General features: G+C 48.3%; 8 protein-coding genes across 8 annotated transcripts; 3 read left to right on the forward strand and 5 right to left on the reverse strand.

Moving 5' to 3' along the window:
- Positions 1-1,114: 1,114 nt before the first annotated feature.
- AYO21_07483 (hypothetical protein) lies at positions 1,115-2,295 on the forward strand (the record flags this gene model as incomplete). The annotated part of the gene is made up of 5 exons (XM_022657438.1): positions 1,115-1,538; positions 1,592-1,848; positions 1,902-1,935; positions 1,988-2,043; positions 2,098-2,295. 5 exons carry the CDS (start codon positions 1,115-1,117, stop codon positions 2,293-2,295), a joined length of 969 nt encoding a protein of 322 aa, XP_022510209.1.
- An 86-nt stretch (positions 2,296-2,381) lies between these two features.
- On the reverse strand, positions 2,382-2,839 carry AYO21_07484 (hypothetical protein; the record flags this gene model as incomplete). Its single annotated transcript, XM_022657439.1, has 2 exons — positions 2,382-2,654; positions 2,720-2,839. The coding sequence occupies 2 exons, from the start codon at positions 2,837-2,839 to the stop codon at positions 2,382-2,384; spliced, it is 393 nt and encodes a 130-aa protein (XP_022510210.1).
- Positions 2,840-3,418: 579 nt separating this feature from the next.
- On the reverse strand, positions 3,419-4,024 carry AYO21_07485 (hypothetical protein; the record flags this gene model as incomplete). The annotated part of the gene is made up of 1 exon (XM_022657440.1): positions 3,419-4,024. One exon carries the CDS (start codon positions 4,022-4,024, stop codon positions 3,419-3,421), a length of 606 nt encoding a protein of 201 aa, XP_022510211.1.
- A 607-nt stretch (positions 4,025-4,631) lies between these two features.
- Positions 4,632-6,054, forward strand: AYO21_07486 (hypothetical protein; the record flags this gene model as incomplete). The annotated part of the gene is made up of 4 exons (XM_022657441.1): positions 4,632-4,699; positions 4,750-4,775; positions 4,838-4,847; positions 4,908-6,054. 4 exons carry the CDS (start codon positions 4,632-4,634, stop codon positions 6,052-6,054), a joined length of 1,251 nt encoding a protein of 416 aa, XP_022510212.1.
- A 220-nt stretch (positions 6,055-6,274) lies between these two features.
- On the reverse strand, positions 6,275-6,924 carry AYO21_07487 (hypothetical protein; the record flags this gene model as incomplete). The annotated part of the gene is made up of 2 exons (XM_022657442.1): positions 6,275-6,765; positions 6,843-6,924. The coding sequence occupies 2 exons, from the start codon at positions 6,922-6,924 to the stop codon at positions 6,275-6,277; spliced, it is 573 nt and encodes a 190-aa protein (XP_022510213.1).
- Positions 6,925-7,764: 840 nt separating this feature from the next.
- AYO21_07488 (hypothetical protein) lies at positions 7,765-10,652 on the forward strand (the record flags this gene model as incomplete). The annotated part of the gene is made up of 4 exons (XM_022657443.1): positions 7,765-9,159; positions 9,215-9,526; positions 9,581-9,688; positions 9,744-10,652. 4 exons carry the CDS (start codon positions 7,765-7,767, stop codon positions 10,650-10,652), a joined length of 2,724 nt encoding a protein of 907 aa, XP_022510214.1.
- Positions 10,653-11,572: 920 nt separating this feature from the next.
- AYO21_07489 (hypothetical protein) lies at positions 11,573-14,335 on the reverse strand (the record flags this gene model as incomplete). Its single annotated transcript, XM_022657444.1, has 4 exons — positions 11,573-12,721; positions 12,772-13,129; positions 13,206-13,656; positions 13,714-14,335. The coding sequence occupies 4 exons, from the start codon at positions 14,333-14,335 to the stop codon at positions 11,573-11,575; spliced, it is 2,580 nt and encodes an 859-aa protein (XP_022510215.1).
- A 1,761-nt stretch (positions 14,336-16,096) lies between these two features.
- AYO21_07490 (hypothetical protein) lies at positions 16,097-17,695 on the reverse strand (the record flags this gene model as incomplete). The annotated part of the gene is made up of 3 exons (XM_022657445.1): positions 16,097-16,195; positions 16,253-17,338; positions 17,423-17,695. The coding sequence occupies 3 exons, from the start codon at positions 17,693-17,695 to the stop codon at positions 16,097-16,099; spliced, it is 1,458 nt and encodes a 485-aa protein (XP_022510216.1).
- Between the last annotated feature and the right edge of the window lie 4,173 nt (positions 17,696-21,868).

Here is a 21,868-nt window from a genome sequence, read left to right on the forward strand (position 1 = left end):
GGCGCCATGACAAGAACTCTGTCCAGACCCTCACAGTATTCGTGTTATTAGTGCTGTACACTTATGCTATGCAGCGCCGTGACAATTCTACTACTCGGTAGGTCCTGGGGCCCTGTCAGACTATATACTATCGAATATTTACAGGGGCGTTACTAGCGCCGTTCGGAGGTCCTTGGTTTAGGACCATCAAGGCGGTAACGTGACCGTCATTACATTGCCTTGGCAATCCTGTCAAGTCACATGGAGGTGTGGCGGTCGACCATTGCCAAGAGTTGATTTCTGCCAAGCCGCTAGCAAATGTGGCCTCACCAAACCATTTAAAAACTGGTTCGGTGCTCCTCAAGCAAAGCTTTTCTTTCCCTTTTCTTTCCTCAGCTCTGTGAGTACCACCAAATTGCATCCTGGGGTTTGACTGTACTGATGCTTCTCAGCTTTGCCAACTGGCTTAGATCAAGTGTAGTATCTGTTCTTTTCAGTTTAATCGTGAGTGCTGTTCTCTTGGAATTCCATTGAATTGGTGCTAACTTAGACAGTCTGAAATGTGAGCAATCCGCCACTCTCCAATGTCTTTTGACGCGTGCTGACTGTCACCAGGTCACTACGGTGACAAACATTGATTAAATTTATTTTTGCACCTCGCTTGAGTCATTCTGTGCTTGCACAGAGGTCTCTCGCACTGTGTCCGAGGCCTTACACTGCCGCCTTGTGACGCGAATTACCCTTTTCATCACTGTGTTTGCCTAGTGCAAGACTTTGGAGAAGAGTCCAGAGTTTGGGACTCTGATATAGGAACTGGGCGTAGTAACAGCTCGTCAGGGATTCCCTCGGTAGGCCCCCGAAAGACGCAGCCTGACGCTACGAGGCACACATCTTGATAAATCGAGTAATGTAGTATGTTCAGGACTGAGCAGAATAAAGGAAGCACAATAAACTCGCGCACAAGGTAGAGACTAAGCACAAGACCTGAGAGTCCACGCAATCCAACGTACCTCGGACAGGGCGGCGAGCCAGATAGCTAGCGACAGCACTCAGCTTTTTCTTTCCGTACAACCCAACCACCCAAGGCATGCCATGTTCATAAGTGATCACAAAGCCAACATTCTGTCATAGCATGATGGCTGCCGATACGACCATGACTACCAGCGCGGCTTCGGCTCCCTTCCCAAACGTTGACCCCGCCATCTTCAGCTCCCTTCAAGCGAAAATAGACAATGATACCGCGATCCGCGACGAACTCAAGAGTATTGTCGAAGCGCTGTCGAAGCAGGGAAGAGTAACGCAGTCGATCCTCTCTCGCATCCACAACACGCCTACTGAGGACCTCGCAGAATCTGTCCTGGCGCCTTGTTCTGAATCCCTCAAAGAGCAGGCGGCTACGGTGAAAGACTTAGCGCAGGCTGCTTCGAAGTATCCCTTCTACAAATGGAATTCAATATGGCAGCGAGAGATTCAAAATGTGGTCAGCAACATACAAATGTGCGAGTGGCTCAAGAGCGGAAATCTCGTCACTCTGGAGGATGTCGGGCACAGACTTGAAGGTATTTTTTAAGTCTGGCTTTGCTTCGGTCAAAATTGCTAATTACAGCTACAGTACCGGTCAACCTGAAAGACGAAGATACCTTCCATGTCACGATCGAAGACTACCTGCTCGCCCTCACCTACATGATCGAAGAGCTTGCGCGCCTTGCCCCTAACGCAGTCACACTTACCGACTACGCTCGCCCGTTACAAATTTCGAAGTTTATTAAAGACGTCCATGCAGGCTTTCAGCTGCTGAACCTCAAAAACGATACCCTTCGGCGAAGGGTAGATGGCCTAAAATACAGTGTGAAGAAGGTGGAAGATGTAGTATATGATCTGAGTCTGAGAGGATTGATTCCAAAACACTGAGCATGCGCAAGTTGATGGCATTGTGGCCCGCCGCCAGAGGCACGTGTACGTTCCCATGAAAACATACCTTGTTCTATGGCTATGTTCTTTCGCACAGATATCAACAAAGACTTGATCACGATGGTTGTCCAGGCGGCTAGGAGTTACCATAAGGTTGGTTTCGATTGAACAAGTACGGGCATGTGAGGGCTAAGCACGACTTCATAGGACACAAAAATTATCCTACACAACAAAACGCGGTTGATTGTCAGACTCCCTGAGCTGCAACAGTCCACGTCGAGCTCTTTCGAGCCACGAGAATTTGAAGCTGTTTCGATACTGTATGATAGCAGCTGGCATGCCATGGACGATACAGACGATACAGACTGGAGTCCTGTGGATGGCGTCCTCTCTTCTCTGTATTAACTCTGCATGCTGTCTCGTCCTTATTTTCTGATGACAAGTTCACCCACCATCCGGCCAGTTCTGTCACCGGTGCAGTCTGACCTCACCTAGTGACCTGCGGGACGAGGCGGCTCGGTCGCCTTCTTAAACTCATCCCCATCTGTTCTCACGCTACTTTCAGCTGTCGCCGGTTCTCTCAACCCAGAAGCCGATCCTGTGCCCAGTTTCACGTTCACCCCTCCACTGCCAACGTTCACTGTGCGTTGGTCTGCTGATTGGAGATCTGCACTCGCTCCGCCCACGGGCTGATCAGGTAGAGGTAAATTCGCCTTGACGCGATCAATCTGGTCTTGCTTGGATTCTTGTTCAGAGAGGAGTTGCTGTGAGACAGGTCAGCAGACTGATAAAAGCACATCATTGGGTCGGGAACGCTGTGGACGCATACCTTCATTGCAGATGTGTCCGAGTCCTTAGGTGTCTGGCCACCATGGAATTTCGACTCCTTCGACTCCATCTTACGGACGTCCTCGCCAGTCACGTGGAATGTTTTGTCGGACATTGTCATCTTGCTTGGGCTTGGTCTTGAATCTGTGCTGATAATGACGTTTATTCAGAAATGAAGGAAGTGATAATGGTTCTGGTGGTTCAAGGTCCTTGAATTTTATTGAGGAAGAACGCAGCAAAACTCGGAGTTCTGCCTGGCTCTTTATTTGTGGCCTCGAGCATTTTGGCCATGAAGACGTCACCCATGGAGGACCAATGATGGCATAGCGATCTGCTTGCCAGATTCTCATTCTGCCATTAATCTCGAAACTTCGCGCACAGAGACATTGCGAGGATGAAATACGTCACGGCCAAATGAAGTCTAGCGCCGAGAGATGTCCAGAGGGGAAAAGCCCCGGTCCAATCACTTTGGTTCTGTAGGAAATGCGTTTTTGCCATCGAATTGTATGGGTGTTTCGTTGCGATCCGCTTCACGAGGACGGTTGCCATTTCGGAATCGTTCTGGACCATCTGTAACACGATGTTTCCTGCAGGAAATGAGGAGGTACAACAAATCTCCGAAGTCGTGGCAAACTGTTCCAAGCTGCCGCTCGATAATGACAAAAGTTGGCCAAGCAGCAGATCTTAAATTTCAAGCAAACTACCCGATTTCGAGGTCAATATCGTCGACGCAGAACTCCCAGTCTTTCCATTTGATGTTCTCGAAGTGGAACTCAGCCCACATCTCCAGTTTTGTCAAGCCCTCCCAAGTCCTCCCAGTGAATTTTTCCACTCGAACATTTAGAACATCATGAAAGCCAGCAGGGAAATCGACGCTCCAGGAGAAAGTGCTATCTTCATTCGGACGAAAGCCTTGAAGACTGATGGCCACAGAGCCGACCGGCATGTCGAGCGGTTTTATCTTCAGCCCATGGAGAGTGAAGGTCTCGGTTGAATTGTAGAGGTAAATAGAGGGCCGCTGGTCCAGTAGGTTCATGGAGCCCTGTCCGCCATTCGATAGACGGGCACTTGCGGCTCCGTACAATGCGTTGGGTTTTGAAACCGCGCAATTCAGGTCATTGGCGGAAATGATGCCTTCCAAGCTGGAGTGCGATGGTTTGAAGGCATAGAGGTCATTGAACACAAATCCCTTGTACGGTGGTATCATCTCTGCGAAGCCGTCTGGGGTCTTGATCTTGTCGAACTGCAACACGGTCAACCACCACCGGGCACAAATCGAATCTTCGAGAGAAATGGTCACGAACATTCAGCACTTGGTGTTCTTCGTCGAGTAGTACTTGCTCAGAATGAGCAGAAACGGCATTAAAGCAGAAGGCCAGGACGAAGCATACCAAAACAATGGAATGTAAGCGCAGCATGCTCTGAAAAGTCGGTTGCCTCGAGTTAGACAAACACCGCGCCACGATCGTAATGAAGGTGCCAATTAAATCGTTAAAGCGGAGATGTACCAGTGCTGTGATAAGGAATGAAAAGTGGTAGAAAAGCTGATACCAGATCATTCTTCTGTTTCAACAACCCACTTGGACTTAGAGATCCAAAAACGCCTCGACATCTCCTTGCCATGAGTAGGCCGGATTTGTATCGTCAACAAATGGACATGCGGCAAAATAATTTTGGATTTCAGGAATTGCGGGTTGTACTTTGGAAAAGTTGATTCGACACCTGCGCCCAACGTCATTTAGCTTTCCGCCTCGTATTCATCTTTCGCCCACAGCCTCTGACAGTCTTCCACAGTACCATACACAAAATAGGACTGCTAGTCTGAGAATTTGGCGGCCGTCCAGGCCGGGGAAACCGCCCTGTTTTTCTTTTCCTTTCTCTTACCAGACTCCGCTCGAGAGAGCTTCCCTACGATGCCCCGAGATCCACTCATTGGGCTTGTCGGAAAACCATCCTCTGGCAAGTCAACAACTTTGAACAGGTATGCTTCACCTCCCTGTGCTTCAATCTCGACTTACGAACCCCTCACAGTTTGACGGACGCCAGTTCGAAAGTCGGTTAGTGATGCGATAATTCTTCCCGACCAAGGTGGTGGACCAGGCTGATGATCTCTGCGCAGGCAACTTCCCGTAAGAGACGACCCCTCAGCCCAATCTAACTGCGCCTGGACTAAACCTATGTCACGTCAGTTTCACCACGATCGACCCTCAGAGAGCCGTTGGATACCTCCAAGTCGACTGTGCTTGCAAGCGACATGGCCTTGCCGAGAGATGCCGACCGAATTATGGTTCCTGCGTGGATGGCAAGAGATCAGTACCTATTGAACTCCTTGACGTTGCCGGGCTGGTTCCTGGTGCACATGAAGGCAGAGGACTTGGCAACAAGTTTCTTGACGACTTGCGCCATGCGGATGCTCTTATACATGTGGTCGATGTCAGCGGAACAACGGACGCGGACGGCAAAGCCACGCGTGGCTACGATCCGAGCGTGGACATTGAATGGCTGCGTGGTGAGATCGTTCGCTGGATCCAAGGGAATTTAATGGAGAAATGGGGAAGTATCAAACGGCGGCATCTCGCTGTGAAAGCGTCGCCAGTGGAAACCCTCCAAGCACAATTTTCAGGCTACGGTAGCACCAGCGCAGTTGTCGCTCGGTGTCTGGACAAGCTGCAGTTGAAACAACCCCTAGAGGCATGGAGCGATGAGACTATCCTCAAAGTCGTCAACGCATTCACGGACGAGAAGTTTCCAACGGTACTTGCCTTGAACAAGATCGATCATCCTGACGCAGATCGTAACATTGCCAAGATTGCAAAGCAACAACCGGCAGACCGAATTGTTCTGTGTAGCGCTATCTCAGAGGTGTTTTTGCGTCGGTTGGCGAAGCAAGGCTATATCAAGTACAAAGAAGGAGCAGAATACCTCGACACGAGGGAAGATCTGATCGAGCAGGGGGATCCGACAGGCGGAGGACTCAAAGAGATGGACGACAAGTTGAAGCAACGGATAGAGAATCTCAAGGATATGGTGCTCTATCGCTTCGGGAGCACCGGCGTCGTGCAGGTTTTGACTCGTGCAGCAGCAATGCTAGGCCTTGTGCCAGTATTCCCCGTCAAGAACATTCACACATACGGATCAGGAACAGCGGGCTCTACTGCTGTGTTTAGAGACTGCGTGCTGGTGAAAAAAGGCAGCACAGTTGCGGATGTGGCAAGAAAAGTCATGGGGGATGCTCCAATTGCATTTGTCGAAGGCGATGGAGGCAGGAGAATTGCAGAAGATTCGATAGTGGAGGTTGGGAAGAACGATATCCTGTCATTTCATGTCGGGCGATGACGATCGGGCTCTGGTTATGCGGCAAGGGACATGAACTCCAGGTACGCAGAGGAGACCGACGAGATCAAGCAATTCCATTTCCCATATTGAGTTACTATAGATCAAATGTGCGCCATAGCCAATGCCGTCTCCGTAGCCATAACATCACGCTTTTCTCGGATTCAGTGTGTTTTCTGGCCAAGTAGTTAGCAAGTCGATCCCATTGTTCATCCTCAAAAAATCATAGCAAGACAGTGGAGGATATGTGACATACTGATCCTCTTTCATCATTCATCCCAATCACCGGCTCTGGTGCTTCAGGATGCTCCTCCTTTGCCTTCTTGTTGCTGTCTCTTTCATCCCTGCGTGAAATGGCATCGCTACCTTCTTTCATCTCTTCATGATCCTTCATCCCCTGCTGTGAAGTCTCGGCTTGAACGTCATGAGCGGGACGTTTAACAGCGTGGTCACGGGCATGCCGACCGCCCCAGCCGGGAAGGGAATCGTGAGCAGCTTTGCTAGTTGTGCTATCCGTAGAAGATGGCTGGGAGTGTTGATTGGAATTGTAGAGAAACCCGAGGCTTGACAAGGGACGGGTGTTTCGGTGAGAGCAGAGGCGAGGAAGTGTACGGCCCTTGGGCAAAGTCTGTGGGAGACGATACATGGTCGATTCGAGAGGCAGTCGATGTGTAGAGGGTGGGTACCAGTCCAGCGGGTCGTGTGTTTTCTCGACTGTGTGGTCACGGTAGGGATGAGGCAGAGAAGTCACAGGTCAGTGGCGCAATAAAAGAAATCCTGCACTTACTCACATAGAAAGGTTTCAAGAATGATGCTCTCACCGCGAGACTCAAATTCGATGTCCACATTAGCTTGGTCAATTCGACACAACATTTTGGATACATGTCTTCAATGTCGAAATGATGACGACATGAGACACAGGCAAGTACATTTGCAGCCCATGGCCCCTATGGGCCAATGCGGAGCAGAAATTGGCTTCCGGACAATCTTCTTGGCACCAATGACCAGCTAGGAACAATAACAATGATTGCGGAGTACCAACGACGAGGAGTCCAAGAGGTCGAGGCTGTCGGGAGGCCGTTGTTCCTTACAACTCTCCTTGATTAGAAAAACCATTGGTACGTGCGTCGACGCAAGTGTCTGACAGAAGTAATCTCCCAATGTCGACGTCTGGACAGCACAAGCACTTTGACGGAGACGGCCCCGTCCGTCAGACAGGACGACCTCGGGTAGCCATCCAACCATTCTACCTCGGGTTGCGCGCAGGTCACATTCGAGGGCCGAGCTGCGCGCAATGAGACACTCTGAAGCTCAGGGTTTGCTCGGTCCTTTGTCTGTCGATGAGATCTTTATCGAACAAAAAAAAAGGCACGGCTACGAGAACCCGGATCTTGTCAGTCTTGCGAGCCTTCCCGCGGATTTCGAGGCGCATCTACCACGAGTGACCCAGGAGATACCGAGTACTTTTCAAAACGCTAGCGCGCCAACCTATTCATCGGCCGCAGCATTTTGCCGGCGCTCTTTGAAGTCTTTGCGCTGAAGGCTGATTCGAGGGACTGGACAACGGTATTGGTTTTGCGGGGTCGAGGCCATCTACTCTCCGCGGTGCCTCGGTTCCTGCATCTTTATCATTGCCGAATGTAATTCATTAAGGACACTGCTTCACCTTGTTCAGAGTCTGATTCCCGCCACTAGCCTGGGAAAACGACAAGCATGGCTTCACAGTTGCGGTACGATAACCAAGTCGCCATCGTCACCGGCGCCGGCAACGGCTTAGGAAAGCAATATGCCAAATTTCTTGCCGCACGCGGCGCAAAGGTCGTGGTCAACGATCTAGGTGGGACTTTCAATGGCAACGATGCTGGTGGCAGAGGCGATTCCAAGGTCGCGGACGTTGTGGTCAAGGAGATCAGGGATGCTGGTGGTGTTGCTGTGGCCAACTATGATGCCGTCCAGAACGGCGACAGAATTGTCAAGACTGCAATTGATGCGTTCGGGAGAGTCGACATCCTCATCAACAACGCCGGGATCCTGCGCGACATCACTCTTAGAAATATGAAGCTCGAAGACTGGGATCGCATTGTCGATGTCCACGTCCATGGCGCTTTCAAAACAGCACGAGCCGCGTGGCCTTACATGCGCAAGCAGAAGTACGGTCGAATCATCAACACTTCATCGTCATCTGGTCTTTTCGGGAACTTCGGACAGAGCAATTATGCGGCAGCAAAGATGGCCCTAGTCGGCTTCAGCGAGACATTGGCCAAAGAAGGAGCGAAATACAACATCACTTGCAATGTACTTGCTCCCGGCGCAGCTAGTAGACTAACGCAGACGGTCTGGACGCAAGACATGATGGATGTCATGAAACCCGATTGGGTCGTCCCACTCGTGGGCGTCCTGGTCAATGAGAAGTGTCACGAGAATGGAAGCATCTTTGAGGCTGCAGCGGGTCATTACAGCAAAATCCGGTGGGAGCGCAGCAAAGGATTTCTCGCACGCCCTGAAGACTTGACCGCCGATCTAGTGCTTGAAAACTGGGGGAAAGTTGTAAACTGGGCTGGTGCCGAGCATCCAAACGAAACTGCCAATGTCTTACAATTCCTCGACGAGGCCAAAAAATTGCCGAAGACCAGCGCGCAAGCCGGCAACCGGGTGAATTTTTCAGGCAGAGTCGTCTTGGTAACTGGTGCTGGTGCCGGACTGGGCAGAGCATACAGTCTTCATTTCGCTCAACTAGGTGCAAAGGTTGCAGTCAACGATGTCAAGAATGCCGAGAAGGTCGCCAATGAGATCAAGGCCCGAGGAGGCGAAGCAATTGCCATAGCATTGTCCGTCGAGGATGGAGCATCCATTGTGAAGAAAGTGGTGGATACCTATGGCCGTATTGATGTCGTGGTCAACAATGCCGGTATCCTGGGAGACAAGGCTTTCGCTAATATGACAGATGAGCAATGGTATTCAGTCATGAATATTCACCTGAGGGGAACGTACCTCGTTACCAGAGCAGCATTTCCCATTATGCTCAAGCAGAAGTATGGACGTATCGTCAACATCACCAGCACGAGCGGCGTCTATGGAAACTTTGGACAGGCTAATTATGCCGCTGCGGTGAGTCTGCTCCTTCGTTTGTCATGAGATCTGCACACTGACGACACTGGCATAGAAATGTGGCATAGTCGGCTTTACGAAGACCATCGCTCGAGAAGGCGCCAAATATAACATCGTGGTCAACTCACTCGCTCCAACAGCAGGGACGAATATGACTCGCACCGTCTGGCCCGAGAAGGTTGTCGAAGCCGTCAGACCTGAATATGTCGCACCTGTTGTTGCTGCACTTTGCAGCGAGAAACCTCCGGCGACTGGACAGCTCGTTGAATCTGGCGGCGGGTGGGTCGCAGTCACGCGCTGGCAGAGAGCTAGGGGCGTTGACTTTGACATTGAAAAAGGAGTCCCGAGCGTGGAACAGCTTGCGGAAGTAAGTCACGACGAGCGGTATACTAAAATTGATAGACGCTGACAAACTATATAGACATTCCCGGAGATCTGCAATTTTGACAATGGGAAAGCAGACAATCCGGAAGATCCACAAGACGGCAACAAGTACTCCATGGGCAACGTGATGAAAGTCCCCAAGTTTGTAAGGAGCAAAGGCGTTGAAAATTGGGTGATGGCTGAAGCTAACCATGTCCTAGGCCGAAGCCTTGTCGCCAGGAAAGAGCGTCAACCGCAAATATATCGCCAAAATCAACGAAGCCATATCCATGAAGCCTATCAAATCAACCTACACCTATGATGATCGAGAAGTCATTTTGTACAACCTCTCCATGGGCGCCCACCGAACTGACCTCGACCTTGTGTATGAGGGCTCTCCGAACTTCCAGGTGCTTCCTACTTTCGGCATTGTTCCGACGTATTTCTCGACCACGCCCTGGCAGGTGAAGGACATCGTCCCCAACTACGACCAACGCATGCTCCTTCACGGAGAGCAATACTTGGAGATCAAACAGTTCCCCATCCCAACATCGGGTACGCTGACGACGGAAGCACACCTGGTAGAGGTTGTGGACAAAGGAAATGCCGCCCTCGTCAGAAGGGGTGCCACTACGGTTGACAGCGCAGGCAGACCCGTCTTCTACAACGAAAGTGTATCATTTATCCGGGGAGCAGGCAATTTTGGTGGTCAGCGCAAACCTTCTGATCGCGGCGCCGCCACGGCCTTGAATGCCGCACCGTCTCGTACGCCGGACAAGGTCGTTGAGGAAAAGACGTCGGAAGATCTTGCAGCAATCTATCGGCTCTTGGGCGACCGTAACCCGCTCCATATCGACCCGAAATTCTCCGCCGTCGGTGGATTCAAAGATCCCATTCTCCATGGCCTTGCGACGTTCGGAATTACAGGGAAGCACGTATTCCAGGCGTATGGACCATTCAAGAACATCAAGGTCAGATTCAGCGGCACGGTCTTGCCAGGACAGACCATTGTGACGGAAATGTGGAAGGAGGGAGGAAAGATTGTGTACCAGGCGAAAGTCAAGGAGACGGGCAAATCTTGCATCAGCAACGCCGCAGTAGAATTGTTGCAGGGCGGTTCAAAATTGTAAGTGGGGGCGGGTGATGCTGTAGTAATCTTGACAATCTCTGAAAATCATAGTCTGTGTCTCGTACCAAGGGTAGTAGCCCATATCGTTCTGTGTATGTAACCTACGATCTCTCATTGTATTCGCGATGGTTCGAAGTTGGATATGGCAGAAAGTCGACACACACATACCTAGATCAGAAACACTGTGTCGAGCAGCTTGTGGACCAGGGACGCCTTTCTGGGCCGTTCATACATTCAGATCACCTGCATATCTCTTGGTGACCCATGCATGACAGTACATAAGTATTACTCGTAAATCCCAGATTCCTTGGTGGAGACGCAACTAGTCCGAAAATGCAGTAGATTATTCTAGAAATGGCTGTGACGCTAGCCTGAACAGAAATGGGCAACTTAAAGCTAAAGTCATTACTATCCACGACCATGCTTGCATGCCTTCATAATTTCATGGTCATATGGGCAGGTATGAACTCGAACATTGGTGACTAGTATGCTCACAAACCAAACAATACTCCAATGGACTGAAACCCAAGTTCGAAGGAAATAATACGTATTGTGACTGTACAGTCAAAAACTATAAACACAGTGTGCTTTGATTCCGCCTCGCACTGATAGATCTAGAGTACCTCTTGCTACTACTTGCTGCACATGTCAATTTTGCCTCCGTGCCACCCATTTCAAAGCATCCCTTTCAACCTTTTCAACTTTGGTATCATCGCCACGGACTCCTTTCTTATTCCAGGTGGCAGCCTGCCTCAAGTCCAAACAGCATCGGGGTATATACGGTACTTTGTCGTCAGGCATTTTTCGTCACCATACAACCATTTTGAAACATTTCTCGCTCTCTGCAAAAAGAAGCACACCATTCCAGAGCATCCATCCATTGCGCACAGTCACTCAACTTGCACCGACTCAAATAGAAGCTTAAGCCTCGACCTCGTGAAAATCAAACTCATCGTCCACCGGGATAGTAATGCCCCGGTATGTTTCCGGGAGGTCTAGGCCGTCGCCTGTGGCCGTTGAACCATTGTGGCTCCCTGCAGTGCTGAACAGGAAATCGTCGCCGCTAGTCAATGATTCCTCAGAAAAGCTGAGTAGGCTTTGAGGTACAGGTGCTTTTGTTACAAAATCCATTCCGGAGAGATGCCACGCGTCCGGAGTCCATTCGTTGCTTGGTATCTGATAGAGCGAATGGCTACCAGCTTGTAGGTCCTGGTAGATCGCTGGGTTCGTAGGGTCGAAACCGTCTAGAAGGTTTTCCCAACCAGAATCGGGGAGGGTGGGTGTCGGCTGTTTCTTCGGAGGTAGCATCGTGCTCGACGAGGTCCTGGTTTGCGAATCGCCGAATTCGTCACCAAGAGGTAGGTAATCCAGGTTGATTGTTGGAGTGCCTAACGGCCCCGGTGCATTGACTTGGCGGGGTGAGGGAGTAGCTGCGGGTAGAACCGGTGCTGATCGGGTCGAAGACAGGCTAACAGTGCTGGCAGTGCGGTTAGCTGGGCTAAGGGAAGTCGGTCCGGTCTGTGTCACTGTTGCACGCCGGTTGGGGTCCTCTGGCTTTCCTTTGTTGCTGAACGAGGACCATCGGGATGCGATAGCTTGTAGCTGCTTGCGGGTAGATTTTGACTTGGTTTCTGTAGGAGCTTGCATTGTACAAGGTGCATTTTGCGTTCCAGCAATAGTTTGTTCTGCACTTAGTGTTGAAGTTGGTCGCGTTTCGAGCGCCATGAAGCAGGTCGCAATCTTCTGGAACTCCATTGCAGCTGGGGCATTCTCAATCTGCAGCATGCCCACGAGCATCGTCAGTGACTTCTGGTTGTCTTTGGCGAGTTTGCTGTCATCTTCCAAATCAAGCGACTGCCAGAGAATCGCCAGGCCCGAGGTCAAAAGTAGATCGGCCTGATTCAATGGGAAGGTGTAATTCATGCGGCGCTCCAACAGAAGATCAAGGATCTGAAGCACATGCTTGCCAGCGGCTGCCAGCACGATGCCTGCCGCGGAAGAAGCGCTTCCAGATGCGTGGCAGAGTAACGGTCGGTGTATCAAACTCCTGATGTAGAAATAGGCAAGAGACTGTGGAGCAATTAGAATTTCAATTCGTGTGTAGGACAGCGACCACATACCAATAGCGGCGATCTGCAGCCGATCAAATTCGTCGCAGGCTTGTCATTACAGAATCGCAAGCGGAGATGCTCGGGTAATTCCTCTGACCATTGGTCAAGCTCATCGGAAAGCGCGTGAAGCTTGGTCAATGAGAGCTGATAGCTAGCTTTGGCAGGGTACAGAGTGTCCAAAGCCTTGGACAGAATTCTGGAAATACGGAACAAAGCAAGCGCGCTCGAAATCTTTGTCAATTCGCCGGGGAGAGTGGGAGAGAAACCTTGAGTGCTGAGGTTCTCGTCGTCGACGTCAGCTGGGTATTCTGTTGTTATATCGCAGTCTCGGAAAAGTACTGGAGTACCAGTCGCGGCGGATATGAACCTGGGAGGTGTCAGTCAGCTGAGGCCCACTCCAAAAAGGGTTGCAGAGAGGCGTTGAGGTCGAGAAGAGGACTTACTTGTCGAGAACATATTGACACCAAAACACCTTCTTCCTGGTCTCGGCCTCGAGAGGCGACAGGCTCTGATATTTGTGCCCTTGATGAAGCTCGAGCTCGTGGCACATGGTGACTGCGATGCCACGATGCCGCGCCAGATGGGTGTAGTCTGCGCGCAGCATATAGCAAATCTGAGCTAGCACATGGCATTGGAGGGTTGGTAGAGAAGCATTAGAAGATGTCGAGTAGAGAGCCTTGCGCCACTGTGTCTCGTAGGACGGGGTATTCTTTTTTGGGGTAGATATGTTGGAAAGGGCAGCAATTTCGAAAATTAGAAACAGTTGGGCGTATGCCTGTTTGTTACTCTGCCAATTACCCGACTCAGGATTGGCGAGATATTGCTCATAAACGCGGAGGAATGTTGGTCGATGGAGGATCGGCAACAACGGTTGCCACTCTTGGAAGAAGAGATCTTTTTAAAGTTAGTATGATGAACGCGGAACGGTGAGAGAGGTGGTGGTCCACGTACTTATGTATTGATCAGAATGAAGCCTGGGGGGTACTTTTGGGCCCGGGGTTGTGGATCGACGAGCTGGCTGAATGGCTTTCTGCAGGGCTGATGAGGAGATTCCAGTGGTTTGTCGGCCGGCTTCTTGGACCTTTTGGTCAAAGGCCTCAATGAAGGAGGGTGTGGTAGAGGAACCAGTCGAGGTGGCTTTGGGCTGCACAGGCGCAGGAATTTCCACATGCAGCACTTCTTCCCTCGCCGATTCGACTTCGGCCTTTACCTGTGCAGCGTGTGCAGGCGACAAGGAAGCCGAACCTTTGCGAGAGGGAGAGAAACTGTGGATGCGAGACAGCATGTCGATCTTCTCGTCCTTCTCGTCCAACAGCTCCTTGAGCTCCCGAACCTCAGCCTCAAGACCACGAACGCGGTCTTCCAATGATTCCGTGTAGCCTCGTGGAAAGGCCCTGCGACTCAGCTTGTCACTGGTCTTACACTCGAAGCCAACGTTGGCACATTGAGTACAGCATGGTCTGACGCCGTCGCAGCGAATCTTCTTACTGCGACACCTGTCACAAGCTTGCGCGATCCTGCTCTGCGTACTGCTCCCCACTCGAATCATCTTCATCGGCAGGATGCCGGGCATCGTGATGGACTGTGTTGGGCCTGTGACCGACGTGTTTCAATTCTTGCAGACCTCATATAAAGTACAGTGCGCTAGATAGTTCGTTCTGGTAGAGGAAGAATAGAAGGAAGTCGTCTTGGAGCAGGGGAGTTTTGGTGCCAAAGGTCTAGAATTCTGCGAGAGGGAGGATCGAATGCAGGAGACAAGGACACTCGAGGGGGCAACAGAGAGATTATGACAACATGTCACCCGAGCGCGACACGGAGAGATTCGTTGGAAGTGTGTTCGAGAAAGATCAGGGCGAGGACAAGCGTCAATTGGTTAAATTGGGTTGGACGGAGGTTAGACAGGGTCGAGTAATCTGCAAGGAGGGTGGGATCTGCTTGTCTGGGGTTAAGGGTGGTCTGAATGAAGTTTTCTCTTCTCGTGTTCGCGTGCCAAAAGAGAGGTCGTTGGTGTCTGGATGGTGAGAGAGGAATACGTTCCGATGCAACCAAAATATGGACCAGTGTGAGAGTTGTGTGTCGCAGCTGGATGGCCTTGGGGGGCTAGGCTGGGGATGCGGTTCGGGGCATGGAGCGAGGAAAGAACAGCGCGGGGTGTGAAGGTTTTGTTGAGGACCCCGAGGATGAGCCCGCGATTACAAGGGCTAAGAGGGGCTAGGGGTGCCTGGACGACACCAAGGAGGCCTAGTCTATAGAACCCAACACCGGCTGTCCCGTCGACCTTTTCCCATCAAGTGGGTTCAACGTCTAAGCTAGGGCTGTCTATCATCATCACATTGTGGTCAAAGCCGCCTAATTCATCTTGAGGTCAGAGCTCTGTTCTCCTTCATCGAAGCATATTCTGTGCCTTTACCTTTTCTCCCAGCCCGTTTCCATTTCCCCGCAACTTCAGACGGGGCCCCAGCAGGAGCAAGTAGAGGAACAAGATCGGCAGAAGGGCAAGGAGCCCCAGAATAGGGTTTTCGAATCGACGTCTGCAACGCGGCCACCTCAGTGAGATGGGCTTGGAGGGCTTGGGATCCAATCAGATCCCGAGAAAGCCCTTCTGCTTCCCTACACCCGAGTAATGACCGCACAGATGGGTGACTTTGGCTAACATCATGCGATCGCCTTCCACCACTGAAAACTTGTCTCTAGCTCTCGCTGGGTCAAATCGGCCGCTGGCGCACCTGTTTCGTTCGCTTAGAATCGCCCAGTCCTTGCTGATGGGCTAGCGGAACCGCACAAAACAAACACCCCACCATAGCAATCCAGAATACCGAGAATGTAGGTGGCAACGGCAATGATGTTCGGAGGACATACTTGCTGGTGCTCTGGCCTTTGGCGAACTCCATGTTGAGACTTACTCGTTTCTTTTTTTTTCTGCAGCAGAGAGCCTCCATCTCAACTCGGGCTGCTTCGAGATCGCTTGTCGTTGCAGCTCCGTCCCCTGTCCGCCTATGACTCCTTGAAGACGGCCCCATGGACGAACGGAAAGCGTGCGGAAAATCCCCAGATTAAGCCACATTTCTGTGCGAGTCGCTCTGATCCGTCCGCTCCGTTCGAAAGACAAGGGAGGACAAGCGTTAGGGTTTGTCTGAGAAGTCTGAAAGCCACAGGAGGTTGCTGTCAGCCCACTCTGGTGCAGAGGGGCCTCGAACTCTGTACTTTGATTTGGTGGCTCACACCACTCCATGATGCATTTCCGAGCTGATCCGCTTTCAATACGCAAGACTGGATAAGCATTCCTTTGGTACGGATCTCTAAACATATGGCGTCTGTGCCACGAGGGTTTCTCTCATGAAAAGTCATCTGGGGTATTATTTGGCGACTCCGTGCTGCAGTTGCCTTGTGCCAAGTAGTCACGGACAATGGATGACTTCAGGAGCTGTGACTTCTGCAGGGATGTTAGCAAACAAAACTAGTCACACATGTCGTATCCGTGGGAACGTACCTCTCCCTCGAGCGTCTCATACGCCCTGGTCAGGAGCTCCATTTCCAGGCTCCGAAGTTTTCCGATCGCCCCATATACAGAATGCCTGACTTGATCGCTGCAATCAGTGTTGTCATATTGCTCTTCACATTCGGCGAGGCGTGATCCCTGATCTTCAATCCTTTCTTGGATTGTGACTGTCGCTCGCAGGACGAAGATGTCTCGGAGGTGATCTGCCAGCAATACCGACTGTAATAAAGTGTCTGTTGCGAGTGCCTGACCTTTCCATGAAGCCTTCAGCTCCGTATCTCCGTCGATAGTCTGCTCCACTCGAAAATCTAGACCGTCTTCCTCGTTGATGCATGCCCACCAGACAAAAGTGCTCTCCCACTGTACCTGATTTGAATCATCCACATAAATGCGGACCCCTGGCGCTGCTTGCGCGAACTGGATTTTGGCCAGTCGCAGAGGGTCGTCGGATGGAATGGACAAATTCAGGAATATTTCCCTAGCACTGTTCGCGTGCTCTTCTAGAAACCCGTATGAAAACAGCATTTCACATGCGCCGCCGCAGCCATACATTATGGTAATCTCGTCTCCTTTGGGGATATGTCTGTCATCTCGTACGACGAGCAGCACGGATCCTGAGTCTTCATCCACTTCGAATCTGGCGTTATACCGGTCGTCCGAGGCATGATTCGCCATGTCAATGATTGGAACCATGCCGACGCCTCTGCTTTGGGGCAGCTCCAGTGCACGAGAGCGGTACATTGCATCTGCAAGTTTCCAGTCTTCTAGGGTCAAACAATCTGCGCTTTCACTCCACCAGATCTCTTGGCACCAGGGGATTTTTGCAGTCGCGGCTTTTAAATTGTCGAATTCCCGTTCCAGACTGATCAATTTCTGGCTCACAGCGTCCGAGAGAGAGGTCCCCACGAGTAATTCTCTTTCCTCAGCTGTGTAGAAAGTTGGCAGCGGGATTGAATGTGGAAGCATTTTGACGTAGCCGGCAAAAGGATTGTTGAATCCCAAACCGTGGCTTGGAGAGCTCGGACTGTTGATCGTCATTTGGTAGACGAGAAATAGTAGCACTGCTGTTCGAGGATTCTGGGAATCCGTTCGATGTGTCAGTATCATGTAAAGTAGACCTACCTGCTGGAGGTTTGAGATACGCCGTCGCCTGGGACCTACCTGAACTAGGAGAGCTGCCGCCTCAATGAGCTCCTTCAGGCTCTGGTCTGCCTTGGCATATTGCTCGATTCGCTCTTTGGATAGAACCAGCTCGCGAGGCACAGCAACGAGGGGCTTTCCCTGACCATGTTCACCTTTTGCGAGCAGGCCACCACCTTTGTCAGTACCATCCTCTCTGATGATATGCGGCTCGATCGACGTCTCTAGGAGCTGAACATCATTGAAATGGGCCCATACATGCAAATCCTCAAGCGGTAGAGAAGACTGCCTCATATTGCGGTCCCAGCAAGGTCGGTGGATCGTGATTTGGTATCAAGTCTATGCTGCTTGTCTCAACATCAAGACACTTGATATTCCCATGGCGGTGGTTGTCGGGAAATATCGGACGGACTGGGGCATCAAGGCTTGGCACTCGGTGGAGCATAGCACTCACATGTGCAGAAATCCGCCCAAGACCCGGAAGTAAAAGAAGCTGCCATTGTCTCAGCTTCCCAGACCCTTGGCGCGGCGCCTACGGCGTTTAGCTCAACGCTAAACCTTTTCCTCCGGAAAAGGCCTTCGCCAGAAGGGTCTGGAAGCTAATACGTGAAAACACCCTAGTCTCGCGTTCGCGTTAGTGTAGAGACACTAAAACCCATCGCGTTCGTACATTATCGTCGATCCTAGTAATAACGCTATAGAATCACAGTATAAAATATATGTATAACTTATTCCTTTTAATTAGGGCTATTAGACGCACTTTTCAGAATTTTAAAGTGACGCTACGTTATACAGTTATCCTACATAGTATACTTTTTTCGATCGATCCATAAGCCTTTAAATCGTGATAGATATGCTAGAAAAGGTCCAGCTGTATTAGTGACGGTACTAATATATCGAGAAATAGTATATAACCAGCCCTACTAAGATTCGTACAGCCCCGAAGAGTATCCAGTAATATATAATCGATTTTCGGTCGTTCCTATAGGTTCCGTATAAGACTTCTAAGTCGTCCTAGATTCCGCTTCTCCTCTACCCCCCTAAGATCATAATACTAATACTAGAATTACGTAGACGGTTTAGCGTATTTACGGATATAAATCTCGGACTTATTAAATATCGGCGCTTTACTCGCTACTTAAGTATAACTAAGACACTATTTTATATACTCTAACTAGTGCTAGTAAAAGTCTCATTAGATAAATATATCTAATCTTCTATCCCGGTAGCTAGATACTTTATATCATCCCTCTTACCCGACTTAGAAAAGAATAGGTATAGAAGGTTACAGTACTCGATGACCTTAATAAGTTTCTACTCTACGATAAAATAAATACTACGCCGAGTAGGTCCTAACTCCGCGAGGCTCTTACTATAAAGTCTTATATACATCGTAGGTGGATTTCATCGATTAAATAGCTATTTTATAGATCTACCGACGGTGGATCTATAAAATAATAGAGTTATAAACGTTATATTAATATAATCGTCTTAGTCTTCACTAGTCCGGAGATCGCTATCTCGCCTCTATTTAATGAAGTCATTCTAAAGAGCCCTACTATTATAGACCGCCTATATCTCGTCGTTATAGATAAACTTCATTATATTATCGGTTAGGGAGAAAGCTTTCGACCAGCGTATCGATCCCTCTATATTCTCCGGAATCGTATCCTCCGATACGTCCTATAGTTTAGTGCTTTAGCGATACTACGGCCGAGCATCCTTACTAAGTACATTTAGTAGGGGGGATTTAGTAGGGATACTTACGTTATCTATTAGTATCTAAATCGACCTAATATATACTACGACCTCCGGAAGATGTAATTCCCCGAACGTAAGATAAAGGATCTACTTTTCTTATTTCCCCTATCGTTATAGGTTAACTCCGATTAAGGGTAAGGGCGAGTATCGAGATTCGGATCCGAGAGTATTATTTAAGTAATTACGAAGACGATTATCTTTATCCGATTAACTAAATGGATTTTAAAGGCTCGAGTAATACTAGTTAGGACGATAATTATATAATATCGCCTTACCTACGACTAGGCGCGGCGGGTAGTTTAGGCATTCTATCGAACCCGTTCTAAATACTCGAAGGAATAACTTTATTTATGGTTTCTCGACTTAAACTTAGACTTAAGGATTCTACTAGCTATAGACGCAGTAGGCGTTAGGATTAATTTCCCTAACGTAAAGATCTATATTTAATGAGGTTATGAGGATTAGATCGATATTCTTCTATAGCGGCTCGGTCGTATAGGGCGTAATCTAAGGCTTAATGTACATTTTATATGATTTCTTCCCCCGATATATCTAAGGACGTCGAAGACTTCTACTCCTATTAAGAGTATAACTCTTAGTTAGCATTCTAACTTAGATCCTTAAATAAATAATTAGTGTACGAAAGATACCGTAACGGAGGCTCGCTAACCTAAGAAGGAGCCTTTATAGGACTCTCTACCTAAGATTCGTGCGCTTCTTAATCTATAGTAATGCTTTTAATAGGTATTATAGACACCATTTAACGTAAATAGTTATATTTATCGACCTTAGCCTTTTCGTTACTATATATACTATTATATAAGCGATTAATTACTAGTCTATAGTGCCGTAGACGAGCTAATATCTCGGAACTTTAGGGATATTAAATAGTAGAAAGAGCATCTATATACTAGCTAGGCGCCTCTCGCTTATACTACGATATCCGTTATGATCCGAAAACACTTAGTTAAATAAGCGATAGTAACGAGTTAGAACTTTTTCTCGGCTATTTTAGGTATTAGAAGCGACCTCTATAAGCTAATTCTCTTAAATAAGATCATCTTAAAGATTAGTAAAGTTAGGAATTATATCGATATAACGTACCTTTTAAAGGCGGTCGTTCTAGAATGAATATAGTATAATTTATATAAGGATAAAGTTATAAAGGTAATCTAAGATACTACTACTATATAGATGCATCCGCGGATAAAATAGGATATCGAAGAAACGAAGGTATAGCTGTCGGGATACGGTCTCTAGAGTAGGAAGAATAGATATTAATTAGGATCGATAGCTTCTCTAGGCTTAGTTTCGTAAGAAAATACTCTTTAGCTTAACTAATTATACCTAAGCTTAGCTAGCGGGTCGAGAAAAGATAAGCGTCGCCAGCTAAAACTAAACATTAAGTCGCGGACTTTATTATCGTTATATTTCTACTAGATAATAGGAGACGGTATAGAAACCCTAAGCGTATCTCCGTCGTAAGTTACCTTAAGTCTAATACCCATTTATAACTTACTAAGCGAGGATATCGGGACGAGCGCGATAATAATAGATAGTTAGGAAAGTTTTACAGTACTAGAAACCTAAATATTAGGTTCTCTACTTCATACCTAGTTAGAAACTAATGGTATATAGTCACTAGAACTACATCCTCCTAAAGCGCTAGCGGTAAAGCGAACTACTAAGAGTATACCGCGGAAGAGATAGGCTCTAGAAGATATCGATGTAAATCTCGTAGGGGTAGAGATATTAATTAATAGGAGTAGAAGTAAGAGGGCGATTAAAAAAACAGCGCGTTTAACACTACATTCGAGTATGTTTTAACTAGTAATGTAATGACTATCTTATAGATCCTATATTAATAGATCTATTAAATGAGAATGTTATTACTATCTTACTTTACTTACAGCCCCTATATAATAGTTAAGTCCTCTTTTACGACTTACTTATAGCTTACTTTATCCTCTTATATAACTTAACTTATAGTATAACTCGTTATCTATCCTTAAAAGCGTTACTTAAAGTTACTAATCTCTTACCTTTATATATTATAGGTTATAAAGTCATTACTGTCTACCTCGTCGCCTAATATATAATATTAACGGACGAAGATAATATCCTAATATACCTTCTATAACTCTAACCTCTTTCTCTTCTACAGTTTATTCATTCTTCTCCTTCCTCGAGCCCTCTATTATAGAGGTATACGTCTTTCTCCTCCCCCTCCTCCTTCTCCTCTTCGCCTTCTTCTTCTTCTAATTTTTTACTTTAATACTCGATTTACCGTTAGTAAAGCGGACCTAAAGCTATATCGACGCGGACCTTAAGCTATACATTTATTTCATTTTAAAGATTACGATACTTCTTTACCTAAATCATTTTATAGATCTAAAATCTTTAATCTATAAAATTATTACTATATTAATACCCCGCCGCCGAGGTAGTCGTTAATAGACGCCTTCTATACCTTCGCGACGGATAACTCGATAAACTACGTAAGATTTATAATAAAACCTAGACTAAGAACCGTAATTATAGGCCCTTATTACCGTACTTAATACCTTAAATATTACGTAAGATACGTCCCTTTAGAATGTCTATAACTAGCGTAGTCTACGCGAATAAGCCTTATCTCCTAATCCTATTTAAGTCCTAAATCGTATTACTTCATTATTCGAAGAATATCTTAAGTATTAAGACGAC

Source organism: Fonsecaea monophora (assembly GCF_001642475.1).
Source record: "Fonsecaea monophora strain CBS 269.37 chromosome Unknown Scaff58, whole genome shotgun sequence".
Taxonomy (NCBI): Eukaryota; Fungi; Ascomycota; class Eurotiomycetes; order Chaetothyriales; family Herpotrichiellaceae; genus Fonsecaea; species Fonsecaea monophora.